The sequence below is a fragment of the Erythrolamprus reginae genome, chromosome Z (assembly GCF_031021105.1).
Source record: "Erythrolamprus reginae isolate rEryReg1 chromosome Z, rEryReg1.hap1, whole genome shotgun sequence".
NCBI lineage: Eukaryota > Metazoa > Chordata > Lepidosauria > Squamata > Dipsadidae > Erythrolamprus > Erythrolamprus reginae.
Genome location: NC_091963.1, coordinates 136,573,238 through 136,590,146, shown reverse-complemented (window position 1 = coordinate 136,590,146; position 16,909 = coordinate 136,573,238). Strand labels below are relative to the sequence as shown.

The 16,909-nt window shown below is 47.3% G+C and overlaps 1 protein-coding gene across 1 annotated transcript in view; it reads left to right on the top strand.

The window, feature by feature from the left end:
- The first annotated feature begins 1,122 nt into the window (after positions 1–1,122).
- The window catches only part of LOC139154138 (zinc finger protein 271-like), a 34,943-nt gene continuing 19,156 nt past the window's right edge, over positions 1,123–16,909 (top strand). The window contains exons 1-3 of the mRNA XM_070728569.1: positions 1,123–1,821; positions 13,748–13,880; positions 13,998–14,114. Of these exons, the coding sequence (XP_070584670.1) occupies positions 13,797–13,880; positions 13,998–14,114 (201 nt within the window). The 5' untranslated portion in view covers positions 1,123–1,821; positions 13,748–13,796. The remainder of the gene's footprint in view (positions 1,822–13,747; positions 13,881–13,997; positions 14,115–16,909) is intronic.

Below are 16,909 nucleotides of genomic sequence, written 5' to 3'. Positions count from 1 at the left end.
GACATTCAAATTTGTAGGTTCTATCCAGTGAAGGGCTACCAATATTTTTACTACCACACTGTGGGCGTGGCTTATGCAGGATGCCCTGCATTTTCTTTCAACATCTTTCAGTGCAAATTGGGTGCTCTGGGGTGGAGCTCCATTTTCATTACCCCACTGCGTCGCCCCCTCCCCCCGTCCAGGCAGTAGCCCACTCCTGGTTGTATCGTAGCTCAAGATCTAAAATGGTCACCTAACCTGAAAAACGTGATCAAAAAAGCATAACAAAGAATGTACTTTCTGTGCCAACTCAGGAAGCTCAAACTGTCCAAGGAGCTGCTGATACAGTTCTACAGAGGAATCACTGAGTCTGCCATCTGCACCTCCATAACTGTCTGGTTTGGTTCTGCAGCCCAGGAAGACCGACACAGACTTCAGAGGAGAATCAGAACTGCAGAAAAAACAATTGCTGCCAACCTGCCTTCCATTGAGTATACTGCAAGAGTCAAAAAGAGGGCGGGGAAAATATTTACTGACCCCTCGCATCCTGGACACAAACTGTTTCAACTCCTACCCTCAAAATGTTGCTATAGAACATTGCACACCAAGACAACTAGACACAAGAACAGTTTTTTCTCGAACGCCATCACTCTACTAAACAAATAATTCCCTCACTACTGTCAAGCTAATCACTAAGTCTGCATTACTATTACTACTAACTTTTTCCTACCATCTCCTACCATTTATGACTGTAACTTGCTGCTTGTATCCTTAAGATTTTTATTTTTATTGTTCCCTGATTGCTTATTTGTACCCTACGACAATCATTAAGTGTTGTACCTCCTGATTCTTGACAAATGTATCTTTTCTTTTATATACACTACACTGAAAGCAAAGACAAAATCCTTGTGTGTCCAATCGCTCTTGGCCAATAAAGAATTCTATTCCATTCTATTCTAATCCTATCCCTAATAAGATGTCATTCCCCCCTCTCTCCGATGGAAAGCCCCCCCTTCCTCCCCAGTCGCGCGCGCCGTTATAGCGACGGGGAGATCGCAGCCAATGAGCGAGCGCGATTCCTGGCTTAGTGGAGGAAAGGGAGAGGGAGCGGGGTGGGCCCAGAACTCTAGCGGTCCAATCCACTGCTCAGGTCAGCGCCTCTCCAGCGGTTGCCATTTTCTTGTCCGCTGCCGCTCTCTTTTTTTTCTTCTCTCTCTCTCTCTCTCCCTCCTTCTCCGCCAGTTACAAACCAGGAGGAGGGGGGGGGGGGTCCGTCCACGTTAGCCAATCTGCGCTAAGCTCCCGCCTTGTGTCATTCCCCCTCCTCCTCCCTTCTTCTCCGCCCAGCATTCCTTGGAGCCTTGCCCCCCCCCCCCTCGAGGCAGGGTCGCTACTTCGGAAGGACGGTCGTCAAAAAGCGCCACGGCAGGGGAATCTCGCGCGGGCTTTGGGGCGGCTGGCGAGGGCGGGCAGAGGGATCCTCGAGATCTCCTTTGGCTGGATCTTCTTCCCCAGCATCTGCGAAGATCCCCCTCCCTCCTCCTCTCCTCCCCGCCAGAGCCGGATCCGCAGGAAGCGGTCACATCCTCTCGATCGACGACGTCCTTCCCTCGAGGGGTCCCGATCTCCTTATCTCACCCACCCGTCTGTACCCCCCACCCCGGCTTCAGCCCAACCAACCACCCACCCCTCCCTTCGGGGTGCTGCGCGGAGAAAAGATCGCGTGGAAAGGGCAGCCGCACCACGTGGGTCGGAGAAAGCCAGCTGTTGCTGTGGATCGTCTCCTGTACATCCCCCTATCCCCGCTCCCACTTCGCCCCGGCTGTGAAATGAAGGCTAAAGGTGAGTGTGGGAGACCCAGGCAGCCCAAGCCACACGGGGAGGGGGTGTCTGCCGGCAAGCAGCGGGGTCCTGAGTTCAGCTTCTCAATCCGGGGGGCGGGGGGGGGGCTCCCGTCTTTCTTTTGAACCTTTTGGGAAAGAAGCCTTCCTTCACGACTTCGATTCCCCCCCCCCTTTTATATATAAGCTTCGTGCTGCTGTAAATATATGTCACATGTATACAGTATATACATACATACCCTGTTTCCCCGATAGTAAGACACCCCCGATTGTAAGACGTATCGGGGGTTTCATAAGCCGTACCCCGAAAGTAAGACATATGTCTTACTTTCGGGGAAACACGGGGGTATTGCCGGGGGGGGGGGAGCCCGATGACGTCGCTTCCAAGCTCCCCGCGCGCCCTTCGCCTCGCCGTGGCGCCACCGCCTCTTCCCCGGCTTGGCAAAGCGAAGGATGGCGCTGGTCCGAAGCGAGCCGAGCGGGCGGCGGCTTGCAGCGAAGGCGCTCGTCCCAGCAACCGAGTCCTGCCGAGGCTCGGCTGCAAGCGGCCAGCGAGGCCGACCAGCTCCGAGGCGAGCGGCCGGAGCTGCGCCCTCCTTCGCCCGCCTCCTTTCCGGCAGGCAGGTGGGGCTGCCCAACTGCGCAGAGCGGCTCCTCCCCTCCAGACACACGCTTCCCCGACACGCGTCTGTGGCTCCACGCGTGCACGCCGCTTGGAGCCCTGAGGTTGAATTTGGAAAAGGGCTCACGAGGCTCCTGTCCCGCAGCTGCCCTTCTGGACTCTGGGGAGATGCCTTCGGGAACGCGACCCTTTCAATTTTTTTCCAATGTAAGACATACCCCGAAAGTAAGACGTAGTGGGGCTTTTGGGGGTAAAAAGAAAGTAAGACACTGTCTTACTTTCGGGGAAACACGGTACACACTCACACCCATATATATATAAATATAAATAGCTAAAAAAAACATTTGACACACACACACACACACACATATATATATATATACAGTGGTACCTCAAGATACGAACCCCTCGTCTTACGAACAATTCGTGATACGAACCCGGGGTTCAGAAAAAATTTGCCTCTTCTTACGAACTTTTTTCAAGTTACGAACGCCAAACCCGAACTTCCGGGTTCGGCATTGGGAGGCTCCTGGGAAGCCCCCGGGCTGTTTTAAAAGGTGACCGCCGGGCTGGGGGGCTTCCCAGCAACCTCCCGAATCCCGAACTTTTGCCGAACTTCCAGGTTCGGGGTTCGGGGGGGTGCTGGGAAGCCCCCCAGCCCGGCGGTCACCTTTTAAAACAGCCGGGCGGCTTCTCAGGAGCCTCCCAACGCCGAACGCGGAAGTTCGGGTTTGGCGTTTGGCTTCCGGAGGCTCCTGGGAAGCCCCCCGGCTGTTTTAAAAGGTCACAGCCAGGCTGGGGCGCTTGCCAGCAGCCCCGACTCCCTGCCGCTCGCCCATGGCCGGCAGAAGATCGCTCTTGCCCGGCTTCCGCGTGAGGCATCAGGTCAGCATTCTGTGGGGCGGGCGGCGGGGAAGCCGGCGGCTGTGGCAGCTGCTGCAGGAGGCTTTCCCCCTCCTCGTCCGCCGCCCGCCCGCCCAGAATGCTGACCTGATGCCTCGCGGGGAAGCCGGGCAAGAGCGATCTTCTGCCGGCCATGGGCGAGCTACAATAAGCTTCCACGCCCTCGCCCGTGCCTGGCGGGAGGTGAAGAGTGCTTTGCCCAGTGCAAAGTTGACAGCAAGCAGCTCCGCAGTCCCCAAAGGAGGCTTAACCCCGCCCCTCTGTCCCACCCCTCGCCCGTATCCGGCATAACTTCCTCCTGCCTATCCCCGCTCTTCTGCCGGCCACGGGCGAGGGGTGGGACAGAGGGGTGGGGTTAAGCCTCCTTTCGGGACTGCGGAGCTGCTTGCTGTCAACTTTGCACTGGGCAAAGCACTCTTCAGCTCCCGCCAGGCACGGGCGAAAGGCGAGGAAGCCTATTGTAGCAGCTGCCACAGCGGAGACATTTGGGGTTTTGGCTGGGGGGGGGAGGGGAAGGCAGGAGGTCCGGCCTTTCATTTGCCCTCCCAGCAAAAGACAAAGCCGCACAGCTCCGCATCGCCGAAGGAGGCTTAACCCCACCCCTCTGTCCCACCCCTCGGCCGTGGCCGGCAGAAGAGCGGGGATAGGCAGGAGGAAGTTATGCCGGATACGGCCGAGGGGTGGGACAGAGTGGTGGGGTTAAGCCTCCTTCGGCGATGCGGAGCTGCGCGGCTTTGCCTTTTGCTGGGAGGGCAAATGAAGGGCCGGACCTCCTGCCTTCCCCTCCCTCCCCAGCCAAAACCCCAAATGTCTCCGCTGTGGCAGCTGCTACAATAGGCTTCCTCGCCTTTCGCCTGTTTCAGCTTTCCATCCATCCACGTCACTTTGCTGCTAAATCGTATGGCAGCAAACAATCTTTGGGGTTTTCGCTGGGGGGAGAAGTAGGACCTTCCTAACTTCCTCCCCCCCCCAGCGAAAACCCCAAAGATTGTTTGCTGCCACAAGATTTAGCGGCGAAGTGACGTGAAGGGATGGAAAGCTGAAACCGGGCTGTTTCAGCTTTCCATCCATCCACGTCACTTTGCTGCTAAATCGTATGGCAGCAAACAATCTTTGGGGTTTTCGCTGGGGGGAGAAGTAGGACCTTCCTAACTTCCTCCCCCCCCCAGCGAAAACCCCAAAGATTGTTTGCTGCCACACGATTTAGCGGCGAAGTGACGTGAAGGGATGGAAAGCTGAAACCGGGCTGTTTCAGCTTTCCATCCATCCACGTCACTTTGCTGCTAAATCGTATGGCAGCAAACAATCTTTGGGGTTTTCGCTGGGGGGAGAAGTAGGACCTTCCTAACTTCCTCCCCCCCCCAGCGAAAACCCCAAAGATTGTTTGCTGCCACACGATTTAGCGGCGAAGTGACGTGAAGGGATGGAAAGCTGAAACCGGGCTGTTTCAGCTTTCCATCCATCCACGTCACTTTGCTGCTAAATCGTATGGCAGCAAACAATCTTTGGGGTTTTCGCTGGGGGGAGAAGTAGGACCTTCCTAACTTCCTCCCCCCCCCAGCGAAAACCCCAAAGATTGTTTGCTGCCACACGATTTAGCGGCGAAGTGACGTGAAGGGATGGAAAGCTGAAACCGGGCTGTTTCAGCTTTCCATCCATCCACGTCACTTTGCTGCTAAATCGTATGGCAGCAAACAATCTTTGGGGTTTTCGCTGGGGGGAGAAGTAGGACCTTCCTAACTTCCTCCCCCCCCCAGCGAAAACCCCAAAGATTGTTTGCTGCCACACGATTTAGCGGCGAAGTGACGTGAAGGGATGGAAAGCTGAAACCGGGCTGTTTCAGCTTTCCATCCATCCACGTCACTTTGCTGCTAAATCGTATGGCAGCAAACAATCTTTGGGGTTTTCGCTGGGGGGAGAAGTAGGACCTTCCTAACTTCCTCCCCCCCCCCAGCAAAAACCCCAAAGATTGTTTGCTGCCACACGATTTAGCGGCGAAGTGACGTGAAGGGATGGAAAGCTGAAACCGGGCTGTTTCAGCTTTCCATCCATCCACGTCACTTTGCTGCTAAATCGTATGGCAGCAAACAATCTTTGGGGTTTTCGCTGGGGGGAGAAGTAGGACCTTCCTAACTTCCTCCCCCCCCCAGCGAAAACCCCAAAGATTGTTTGCTGCCACACGATTTAGCGGCGAAGTGACGTGAAGGGATGGAAAGCTGAAACCGGGCTGTTTCAGCTTTCCATCCATCCACGTCACTTTGCTGCTAAATCGTATGGCAGCAAACAATCTTTGGGGTTTTCGCTGGGGGGAGAAGTAGGACCTTCCTAACTTCCTCCCCCCCCCCAGCAAAAACCCCAAAGATTGTTTGCTGCCACACGATTTAGCGGCGAAGTGACGTGAAGGGATGGAAAGCTGAAACCGGGCTGTTTCAGCTTTCCATCCATCCACGTCACTTTGCTGCTAAATCGTATGGCAGCAAACAATCTTTGGGGTTTTCGCTGGGGGGAGAGGTAGGACCTTCCTAACTTCCTCCCCCCCCAGCGAAAACCCCAAAGATTGTTTGCTGCCATACGATTTAGCGGCGAAGTGACGTGGATGGATGGAAAGCTGAAACAGCCCGGTTTCAGCTTTCCATCCCTTCACGTCACTTCGCCGCTAAATCGTGTGGCAGCAAACAATCTTTGGGGTTTTCGCTGGGGGGGGAGGAAGTTAGGAAGGTCCTACTGTCTCCTCCCCCAGCCAAAAACACAAAGCCAGGCAGCCTCCAGCCGCCAAAGGAGCCTCCTGATTCTCCCCGCGGAAGGCTCCATTCTGTTCCCTGCCAGCCCGATTGAGGGGCCGGCGGGAGGAAAGCGAATGCCTCTCTTCGTTGCACTGCCTGGCTGGCAGCGGAAGATGTAAACGAGCCCACGGGGCCGGTCTCCGTGGCCGGCAGGGAACAGAATGGAGCCTTCCGTGGCGTCTGCCTGCTGGGCTGGTAAGGGGGGGAACCGAGCCCAGCCCCGTGGCATTCGCTTTCCTCCCGCCCGCAGCCGACTGATCGTGGGCGGCTTCCCGATCTCGGAGAGCTTCCTGGGCATGAAAGCTCGCGAATGCAACAAGGATGAAAGCCAGGAAGCTCTCCGAGATCGGGAAGGAGCCCACGGTCAGATGGCTGCGTGCGGGAGGAAAGCGAATGCCTTTCTTTGTTGCGCTTCCACCAGCATGGCCTGGCTGGCAGCGGAAGATGTAACCGAGCTCACGGGGCTGGGCTCGGCTCCCCCTCTTACCAGCCCAGCAGGCAGCCGCCATGGAAGGCTCCGTTCCCTGTCGGCCACGGAGACCGGCCCCGTGGGCTCGTTTACATCTTCCGCTGCCAGCCAGGCAGCGCAACGAAGAGAGGCATTCGCTTTCCTCCCGCCGGCCCCTCAATCGGGCCGGTAGGGAACAGAATGGAACCAGCCCAGAAGCAATAGACGCAGGATCGGGCCGGCAGCAGGCGCAGGGCGAGGCAGCAGGTCTGCATCCTGGGCAGGCGGGCGGGCGGCGGGCGAGGAGGCGCGGCCGAGCGGCGACAGCGGCGGTTCTCCTCACTTCGGAGAGCTTCCTGGGCATGAAAACGCGCGAATCCAACAAGAACGAAAGCCAGGAAGCTCTCCCTGGCGGAGACCACCGGCCCCTCAATCGGGCCGCCGTGACGGGGACCACTGGCCTGCCTAGCGGGCTGGGAGGGAGGTGGAATACGGGAGGAGGAGGAAGAGGAGGAGGAGGGAGGAAGGAGAGAGAGAGAGAGGGAAGCCGCCCGGCTGTTTTTAAAGGTGACAGCCGGGCGGCAGCGTTTTTTTTGCGGTTGTTTTTTTTTTGTTGCACGGATTAATTGACTTTACATTGTTTCCTATGGGAAACAATGTTTCGTCTTACGAACCTTTCGTGTTACGAACCTTTCCCTGGAACCAATTAAGTTCGTATCTTGAGGTTCCACTGTATATATATACTGTACATATATATACAGTACATATACATATATATGGTTTATATATACATAAGCCCTTAATTTTAAAAATTCAGCAAAAACATGTGATACATACATATATATACATATACAGTATATATATGTATATATATACATACATACATACATAGACAGTTCTCGATCTATTTATTATTTATTTTATTTATGCGATTTTTGTAGGCCACCCAACTCCTTAACTGATGGACTCTGGGCGGCTAGCAGCAATATCAAAACAGCCATATATTGTTATTGTTTTATTTAGTTTTAATATTAATATTGACTTCCATTATTGTATTATTCTGTGTTTTATATTGTTGTTCCACAGAATTGGGCGGCATAGAAATCAAATAAATAAATAAATATTAAAAAAACAATATAACAATTTTAAGAACCCTTAATTAAAACATTCATCAATTGAGCCGGGACAAGATGAAATCATTCACCGGCTACAGTCTTGTTTTTACCACCTTTTGGAAGGCCAGGAGGAGGGTAGGGATTGTGAGGATCTCAGGGGGAAGTTGATTCTATAGAACCCGAGCCGGCACAAAGAAGGCCTTCCCACGTGGTCCTGCCAGTCAGCATTGCCTGGCTAAAGGAACTGTGAAAAAGACCGACTCTGTAGGCTCTGCCTGGCCGCAGGGAGGTATGTGGCACAATACAGTCCCATACATAATCTGATCCTAAGCCATGTAGGGCTTTAAAGGTGATGACCAACACCTTGAATTGTGTCTGGAGACCTATTGGGAGCCAGTGTGGAACGCAAAGCGTTAATGTAACATAGATGTATCTAGGTACACCCACAACAGTCTCACACAGCTGCGTCCAGTCACAATCGAGCCTAACCTAAGTGAGCTTTGTCCCATTTTGCGACTTTTCTTATTACATTTGCTAAGTGAATCACCACAGTTGTTCAGTTAGTCACACGGTCATTAAGTGAATCTATCTTCCACCTTGACTTGGCTTGTCAGAAGGTTGCAAAAGGTGATCACATGAGCCCATCATAAATATGAACCAGTTGTCAAGCAACCATCATAAACACAAATCTGTTGCCACACATCGAAATGTAAATCACATGACCATGGAGATGCTTGCAATGGTCATTGTGAAAAATGGTCATATATGTCACTTTTTTTTAGTGCTGTTACAACTTTAAATGGTCACCAAATTAACTGTTGGGTCATTCTTTGTCAAGTGGACCAGGTGAAATTGGAGCCTTATTTGAAAAGAAACCATCACAAAAACAACATACAGTATATGATAGAAAAAACATGTTCTTTCTATTGAATTAAAAATGAAGATGATTGAAGGTGAGAAAATAGAGTGATAGGAGAAAATGCTCTTTCTATTGAAGATGATTGAAGGTGATGAAACAGAGCTCTCTTTTTTTCTCACCTTCAATCATCTTCATTTTTATATCATTAGAAAAAACATGTTTTTTTCTTATCATATATGTTTTTGTGATGGGTTTTTTTTCAAATAAGGCTGAAAAAAATCTATCAAGTGGACACCTGGGCCACTTTATAAAGAATGACCCTGTTGTAAGTTTAGGACTATCTGTACAGACAAAACCTTTAATTTTCTAGGCAGGATTAAGTTGTAAACCAGCACCAAAAATATACATATAAACTGGGTGAAACCACACTTAATAGCAGTGACTGTGAGAGGGATCTATGAGTCCTAGTAGACAACCAGCTAAGCATGAGCCAACAGTGTGCAGCAGCAGCCAGAAAAACCAATGCAGTTCTAAACTGCGTTAATAGAGAATAGAATAGAATAGAATTTTATTGGCCAAGTGTGATTGGACACACAAGGAATTTGTCTTGGTGCATATGCTCTCAGCGTCCGTAAAATAAAATATAGATTTGTCAAGAATCATGTGGTACAACACTTAATGATTGTAATAGGGTCAAATAAGCAATGAAGAATTAATAAAAATCTTAGGATATAAGCAACAAGTTACAGTCAACATGGGAGGAAATGGGTGATAGGAATATCAGGGATACAATAGAGGGATACAATCTAGGACTAGGGAGGTTCTAATGCCACTCTATAAAGCCTTAGTGTGACCACACCTAGAGTCCTGCATCCAGTTTTGGTCACTATACATGTACTACCAAAAAGACATTGAGACTTTAGAGAAAGTGCAGAGGACAGCAATCAGGATGATTAGAGGAATAGAATGTAAAACATACCAAGAGAGGTTGCAGGAACTGGGCATGGCTAACCTAGCAAGGAGAAGGACCAGGGGAGACATGATAATAGTCTGAGGGGCTGCCACAGAGAGGGTCAGGCTGTTTTTCAAAGCACCAGAAGGCAAACAGGAAATAATAGGTGGAAATTGACCAAAAGAGAGATTCAAACTGGAAATAAGGAGAAATTTTCTGATCAACCAGTGGAACAGCTTGCCTACCAGGAGGTTCTGAGAGCTCCAACACTTGAGACTTTCAACAGGAAATTTTGGGGAAAGCTTTGAGGGTGTACACTCGAAATTTCACCTATCAAACTGTGAATTTGATTAGTACCCTGTCTTTATTATGGCCTCACTAACTTCATGGAACTACTGCAGGACCTGATGGTGGGCAGTTGACAAGTTACTTGCTTCTCAGCAGCTACATTAAAGAGATTTCTTTTAATCTGGTTTCCCTCCAAAAGCCATTTACTTTTGTCTGTGCATTCATGATGGATGAGGACAAGGAGAGTACAGGAAAAACCTGGTTCATGGGAATCTCTGTTCTGGATGAGGTCAGGACCAAGATAAACAAGCACAAACTCTGAACGTTTCCCTATACACGTCCAGTTTAAAAATTCCAAACATCTTATATTTCTTTCTACTCCAAACTAGTAGTATAAGGCAAGGATGGGTTCCTCCCAGCTTGGACTGGATTGCCCGAACCGGTAGCAACCCGCTGGTGATGTCACGGTTAGTACCTGTCTGTGGGTGCTGCCATCTTTTTTGTTTTTAATTTTTAGCAAATTATTCCCTGTTTGGATGGCTGGTCCTCTTCTACTGCTTGAAAAAAGGGCCTTCCTGCCTTCCCCTGGGTTAATACTAACCTTTATTCGCCCAAAGCACAGCTGATCAGCTTCTCAGCTGTGTTTCGGGCTGAATCCTGCTAGAAAAATTGCATTGGGGGAGATGCGCATATGTGCAAAACGTGATGCAAACTGGTGGTGAAGGTAAGTGGATCCCGCCCCAGGTATAAGGAAGACCCAGATAGGATAGAGGAAGTTTCTTAGAATATTTTGATATCTAATTTGGACCTATGCCTAATTTTTTAATGGATTCCCTTTTCTAGTTTCTGTAGAAAGTAGATGGATGGACCACTGGTGAAAGGTGAGGGCAGATCCTGGGACTCTTCAGGACTGAGTGCTAGACTGAAGAAGGGAGTGGAAAGGATTCGAGACATCAAGGTGCACAAAGCCAACATGACAAAGCCATGGGTCGTTTCCCCCCCTCCCCTCTGCCCCCACCCCAGGTTTGAAGGAACAGGCTGGATTTGGAACAGGCACATTTCACTTGATTGTAACGTGATTACGAAAAGCATGGTTAGCTTTAGGGTGGCAAATGCCTTTACGCATGACTTAGAATACCACGAAGTTTTGAGAAAATGAATGCCGGAAAGAAACAAAGCCAGGGTTTTAGAAGTTGCGATAGGAAACAAATTTGGCATTTCAAATGGCCCCCCCTGTGAAATATAATGGGAACATATTTTAAATCTGGAATGCGCAGGCTTAAATTGCTGAGTACTTAGCATTCACTTTGTGGTGTTTCACGTAAGAGGATTCCTTGTGGACACTTACTGTATTTTCCGGGGTATAAGACGCACCTCAATTTTGGGGGAGCAAAATAAGAAAAAACAATTCTGCATCTGCCTATCAGGATCAGCAAAGTCCTCACTTTCACTTGGATTTTGATAACGAGCAGCATAGATCTTTTAATCCATTTTAAACAAGCTCTATCGCCCTATGGGTATTTAACTGGAGTGAGTGGGGTGGGGGATGATTTTCATGGGGGCAGAAGAGGGACTTCACACCGAAGGCTCCGCTCCCAAGGCGCCCCCGTCTTCCTACCTATCGCTGTAGGCGTTGAAAGCCTGGCTTTCTCGAGAGGGACGTATCACTTCAGTCCTACTGGATGCTGCCATCTCCAACACATTGCTAGACTTGCCAGCAAGTCCCCTGCGCCTTTGCTGCCTCGGTGGGAGCCTGATTCCTGAAATGGGAGGTTTGGACTTGTTTGGCCAAAGGGGCATTGCATGAGAGGCAAAAGGCAAGGCAGGCACCAGCAGACTGAACAGAGCCTCCTGTGCCATGGAGGAACCCAATACCCTGTGCCTTCCCCCACCGCCGGCTCCTTCGCCTTTCTCCATGTGTGCTTAGGAAGGGAACCTGGACAGGGGCGGGGAAGAGAGTGTGAAATGGGGGGTGGGGGGAATCCATGCTCCCCAATCATGAACAAAGAGTCCTCGCAGACCAGCTAGCAGGAGAGCAATCCCTGTGGCCCGCATTGGGAGACAGGACCGAAGCAGCCTTACCCTTTCTACCGTTGGTTAGGAAAAAAAGAACAACTTGCCTAACAAATGACAAGAACTGTATATATTCAAACCAGTGTTTCCTCTAATTTTTTGGGGGGGTGGGCGGAAAAGTATACTGTCTGAGCGGCAGTCCCTTCGGGACTGGGCGGAATAGAAATAATAAACAAACAAACAAACAAACAAACAAATAAAAAACCCACCCTGTTTTGCCTCAGAGAATTTCAAAATAAAACACTGTACTGTGTGTCTATAACAGTGAGCTCATAATAGGGCAACTCTATCAATATCAAAATGCCACTTAAATAGTTGAGCTAGTTTCAAACTAGATTTTGATTTTCTTTCTCTCTTCCTTACTCCCATTCTTTTTCTTTCTCTTTTCCTTCCTCTCTTTTTTCTATCTGTTTCTCTCTCTTCCTCTCTTCCTCTCTCTCTCCTTTCCTCTCACTCTTTCCCTCTCGGCTTCTGGGCAGGTTTGGAAAACTCTGAGTTGATGATGATTTTTAAGTGAGCGATTGCTCACTGCTCAGCTTAGAGGGAACTATGATTCAAACAGACACAAATCTGGTATTAAACCTTTCCTTCTTTCTCAATAGATGCAAGGGACATTGATATGTACTCTAAAATTGGACTGGCTTTCTTAAAACCTCTTTATCTTGATTTATTCAACGCTTTCTTTTACTTATCCACAATTATAAATATTAGATATAAGGAAATAAGCTGCTGAAAATATATCTAGTTCATAATCTCAATACAGATCTACCATACACCTGCCCACTCCATTCTTCCTTTTACTCTTTTCTTTCCCTTTCTTTCTTTTTGTATGTTTATATGTTTATCGAATTTTTTGTTTATTTGTCTTGGTATATTGTCAAGTATATTGTTTAGACTATAATCCGACATAATTATTGTCTTCTGTAACTCGGAATGTTTTCATTGTCAATCGCAATTATATGTATTCATTGTATATTTGTAAATAAAATATTTTTAAAAAATAAAATAATAATAATAATTAAAAAAGCAGTGTTTTTGGAATTGGGGAGGAAAGCCATTTGTTGCAATCCTGATTTCTGCTATCGGGACGTAGGGTGCGAGATCAACCAAATCATTGAAAGCGGGTAGAACAGGAGACGTTTGCCTGGCACAGTGCTAGCGCTGTAACGTGTCTTTAACGAATGTGGAAAATGGGGCGAGCGAAGTGCCAGCCCAATCCCAATTTCCCACTTCAAGAATCAGGCTCCAACCGAGCCAGCAAAGACGCAGGGGGTTTGCTAGGAAGCCCGCCAATGTGTTTATGAGGTGGCAGCATCCAGGAGGACTGAAGTGCAGAGTCTCTTGAGAAAGCTAGGCTTTCAACGCCTACAGCTATAGGTAAGAAGACGGGGGCGTCTTGGGAGCGGAGCCTTCAATGCAAAGTCCCTCTTCTGCCCCCATAAAAATCATTCCCACCCCACCACTCCAAATAAATGCACATAGGGTGATAGGGTTTGTTTTAAACCTCCAAGTGAAAGTGAGGATCCCTGCCGCCTGGGACCACTCAAAAATGCGATACACAGAGGCCAAAAATCTCCGAAGAGTATGGTCCGATAAATTTTTATTCTCATTTGGTATAAAAAGATGCGTCTTATATTCCGAAAAATACGGTAGCTATAGCAATTTGCAACCTAGTGAAGTTATTACACCTGTGTGTAAATTCTTGTTTGCAGTTGCATGAGGAACTTGCAAGCTGAAATACGTTGTTGACTTTTAACTTTTAAGATTGACTGTGAAATATTGTCTCTGTCTGCTTGTTTGGGAACAAACTAAACAAGCTATCTCTTTGTTTGGGAACAAAACATAAATGCCGAATCTCTTGTTTTGCTCTTTTGGGTTTCCCAGCTGGACTCTTCCTTCTCCCAGGATAGATTGTCTGCCGTAGTGCGTGGTAATGAAGAAAAGCAATTGCAAAAAGTCTGAGAAAAAGGAGGAGGATACGGAATTTGAGATGGAACTTTCTGCAGGTGGAAAACTGGTGAGTGGGGGCAAAGAACTGAAGATTTAATTGGCTGGGTGGAAAAACTGATGTGTAAGGAGAGAAACCCATTAAGGATTGTTATTATTTGGATTGTTTTGTCTCTGCCCAAACCAGCTGGGTCCTGCACCTTCACAAGGTTCCTCAACTCGGGAAGAGATGAAGGTGGAATCTGAGGAGCAGAAGGTACAAGAGTTTGAGGTGCAAAAAGTCACAATCCCAATAGAGGGTTCGGTGAGTAGTAAAAGTGCAACTGTGGGAACTTTGAGATAAGGGCTAGTTTAAGGATTCCTGCGTTGAGCAGAGAGATAGACTACGTTGGAGTAAAAATAAAAAATTTAAATGCCCATCCCCCAAATATGGACCTAAAGGAGAACCCCATATTCTCATGATTGATTGACAAAGCTCAAGACAAGTCCCAATAATTTATGGGACTTGGCAACTTTAAGACCTGGGGACTTCAACTCCCAGAATTCCTCAGCCAGTTTTGCTGAGGAACTCTGGGAGTTGAATTCCACACGTCTTAAAGTCGCCAGGTTGAAGACCCCTGCACTAGAAGACCTCCAAGATCTCTTTCAACGCTATGATTCTACAGGTTGATAAATTATTGGGACTTGTCCTGAGCTTTGTCTATCAATCTGAGAATATGGGGTTCTCCTTTAGGTCCATATTTGGGGAGTGGGCATATAAATTTTTTATTTTTACTCCAACATAAAATAAAACTTACATGATATAAAAGAAACACAGCATCCATGCCTAAAGATATTAATATGTAACATTCCTTTCTTGCCTCAAACAACTTAAACCCTATTTTCCTTACAGATCATCCTCTCTCCCATTTCCGAACCTTTAAAAATTAACTCAATTACAAAATTTTCATTTATAAGAGCACAAGCTAAAATTCAATATCTATCCTCTTATATAAATAATGAGCCCATATCTATTAAAGTGTGTTGAAGTTCGCTTGCTCCAACCTTCTTTAGGTCCCTAGGTCCATATTGTCCATTCTGACAATAGCTTTCTGGGTAAACTTCACAACGACATGGTTTTCTGATTATTTAATGGAATACAGGTAGTCCTCGACTTATTTATTTATTATTTATTTATTATTTAGATTTGTATGCCGCCCCTCTCCGAGGACCACAATTCAGCCCCAAATATGTGAGAAAATGAGTTTTGCCCTATTTTACCCCCTTTCTTGCCTTAGCTGCAGTTTGTTAAATCAGCAACAATTGCAGTTGTTAAATCAGCAACAATTAACTGGTTACTAATTAGTTAAGTGAACCTGGCTTCCCCATTGATTTTGCTTGTCAGAAAGTCGCAAAAACTGATCACATGACACACACACACACACACCACCGGGACACCGTAGCCATCATAAATATGAACCAGCCGCCAAGCATCTGAATTTTGATCACATGACCCAGGGAGAGGCTGATCAGTGGTCATCAGTGTGAAAAATAGTCAAAAGTACTTTTTTCCCAATGCTGTTATAACTTTGAATGGCCTTATAAATGATCCAATGTAAGGTGAAAACTACTTGTAGTTCCACAGCTATGCATCAGCACTATTATACATAACAGACTTTCCAAAACTGGCTCTATCGTGGTTGACAGATGCATGTTTCAATTCACTGGGCTGAAGCACTAGGGAAAGCCTCCTTTAACCAGACTTCCATGCTTAGTATCCTTAAGATGGGTCAGTATTGCCGTTTGCAGAATTCCAAGTTGGTGTTATTCAGGGTTTTTTTTAGTACTGTACTTTTTTCTCCTAATTCTCTGAGATTTGGAGCAGCCACTTCTAGCTTCCTCCTCTCTTATATACTGATCAAAAGCATCCCTGTAAGAGGAGTCAAAGGCATGAAGGTGGCTGCAGTGACAGTGCAATTAATCAAAGCCTATCTCTGCACATGAGCCATTGAAAATGGGTGGGCCTTTGATTGGGTAGTTGTAATTCCCATCCTGAATTTTCCAAACCTGCCCTTTTCTGCTGTCGCTGACCCGCACATAATAACAAATGAATGAATGAGAGGCTCACATAATTAGGAAAAGTTGAGCCAAGGATTTCATTTTGGATATTGAGCAGAACTTTATTAATTCGTGGACTGATTGAAAAAGAAAATTCTAAAGTTTGCTTCTCTACCTCAGATGGGGTTAGGTGGCCGATAATTAAAATAAAGTTACAAGAAAGAAAGAAAAAATAGTAATTCACCACTTGAAATTTTTCTGGAATAGCATCCCTGACTTTCTTTCCAAGAATCATCTATTCACCAAAGGGATTTGTATTTCTATTGCACAATGCAAAATAAAAATGAACTTGTAGATGGGGAGCTTTTTCCCCTACTATGAGGCAGAAAGGGATAAGTGTGATCAAAAGTAGAATTGGGAAGACCTGGAAAAAACTGGGGGGAAATTTCCCCCCCTTTTTTCCCCTGTTTTTTTGTTTTTTTGAAAGAAAGTTTTGGAGAAAAAACAGGAAAAATGGGGAGGGGTTTTTGCCCCCCCTTTTTCCTGGGTTTTTTTCAAGGCAATTCCGTCTCTAGTCAAAAATCAAGATGGTGGCTACAGGAATTCACATACATGTAATCTTCAACTGATGTTAAGTGAGGTTTAGTCCCACTTCATGACTTTCCTTGCCACAGTTAAGAAGTGAATCACTGTAGTTGTTAAGTTAGTAATATGGTTGATAATTTGATCTGATTGTCTTTATCGGAGCCAACAATCATAAATACATTTCAGTTGCCAAGGGCTACTATAGAATTCATAACCCTAACCTGGTCAAAGGTCACTTTTTGATGCCATTGTAATTGTGAATAATCACTAAATAAATGGTTACCATGTTTCTCTGAACATAAGACCCAAGCAGAAAATAAGCCCTAGCATGATTTTTTTAGGATCCTTGTAACATAAGCCCTATCCCCAAAATAAGCTGCATTTAAGATTGTCAGCCAGACGGACAGATTTTAGTACCGTATTTCCTCCAAAATAAGACTCAAACATAAAATAACCCCTAATGCTTCTTTTGGAGCA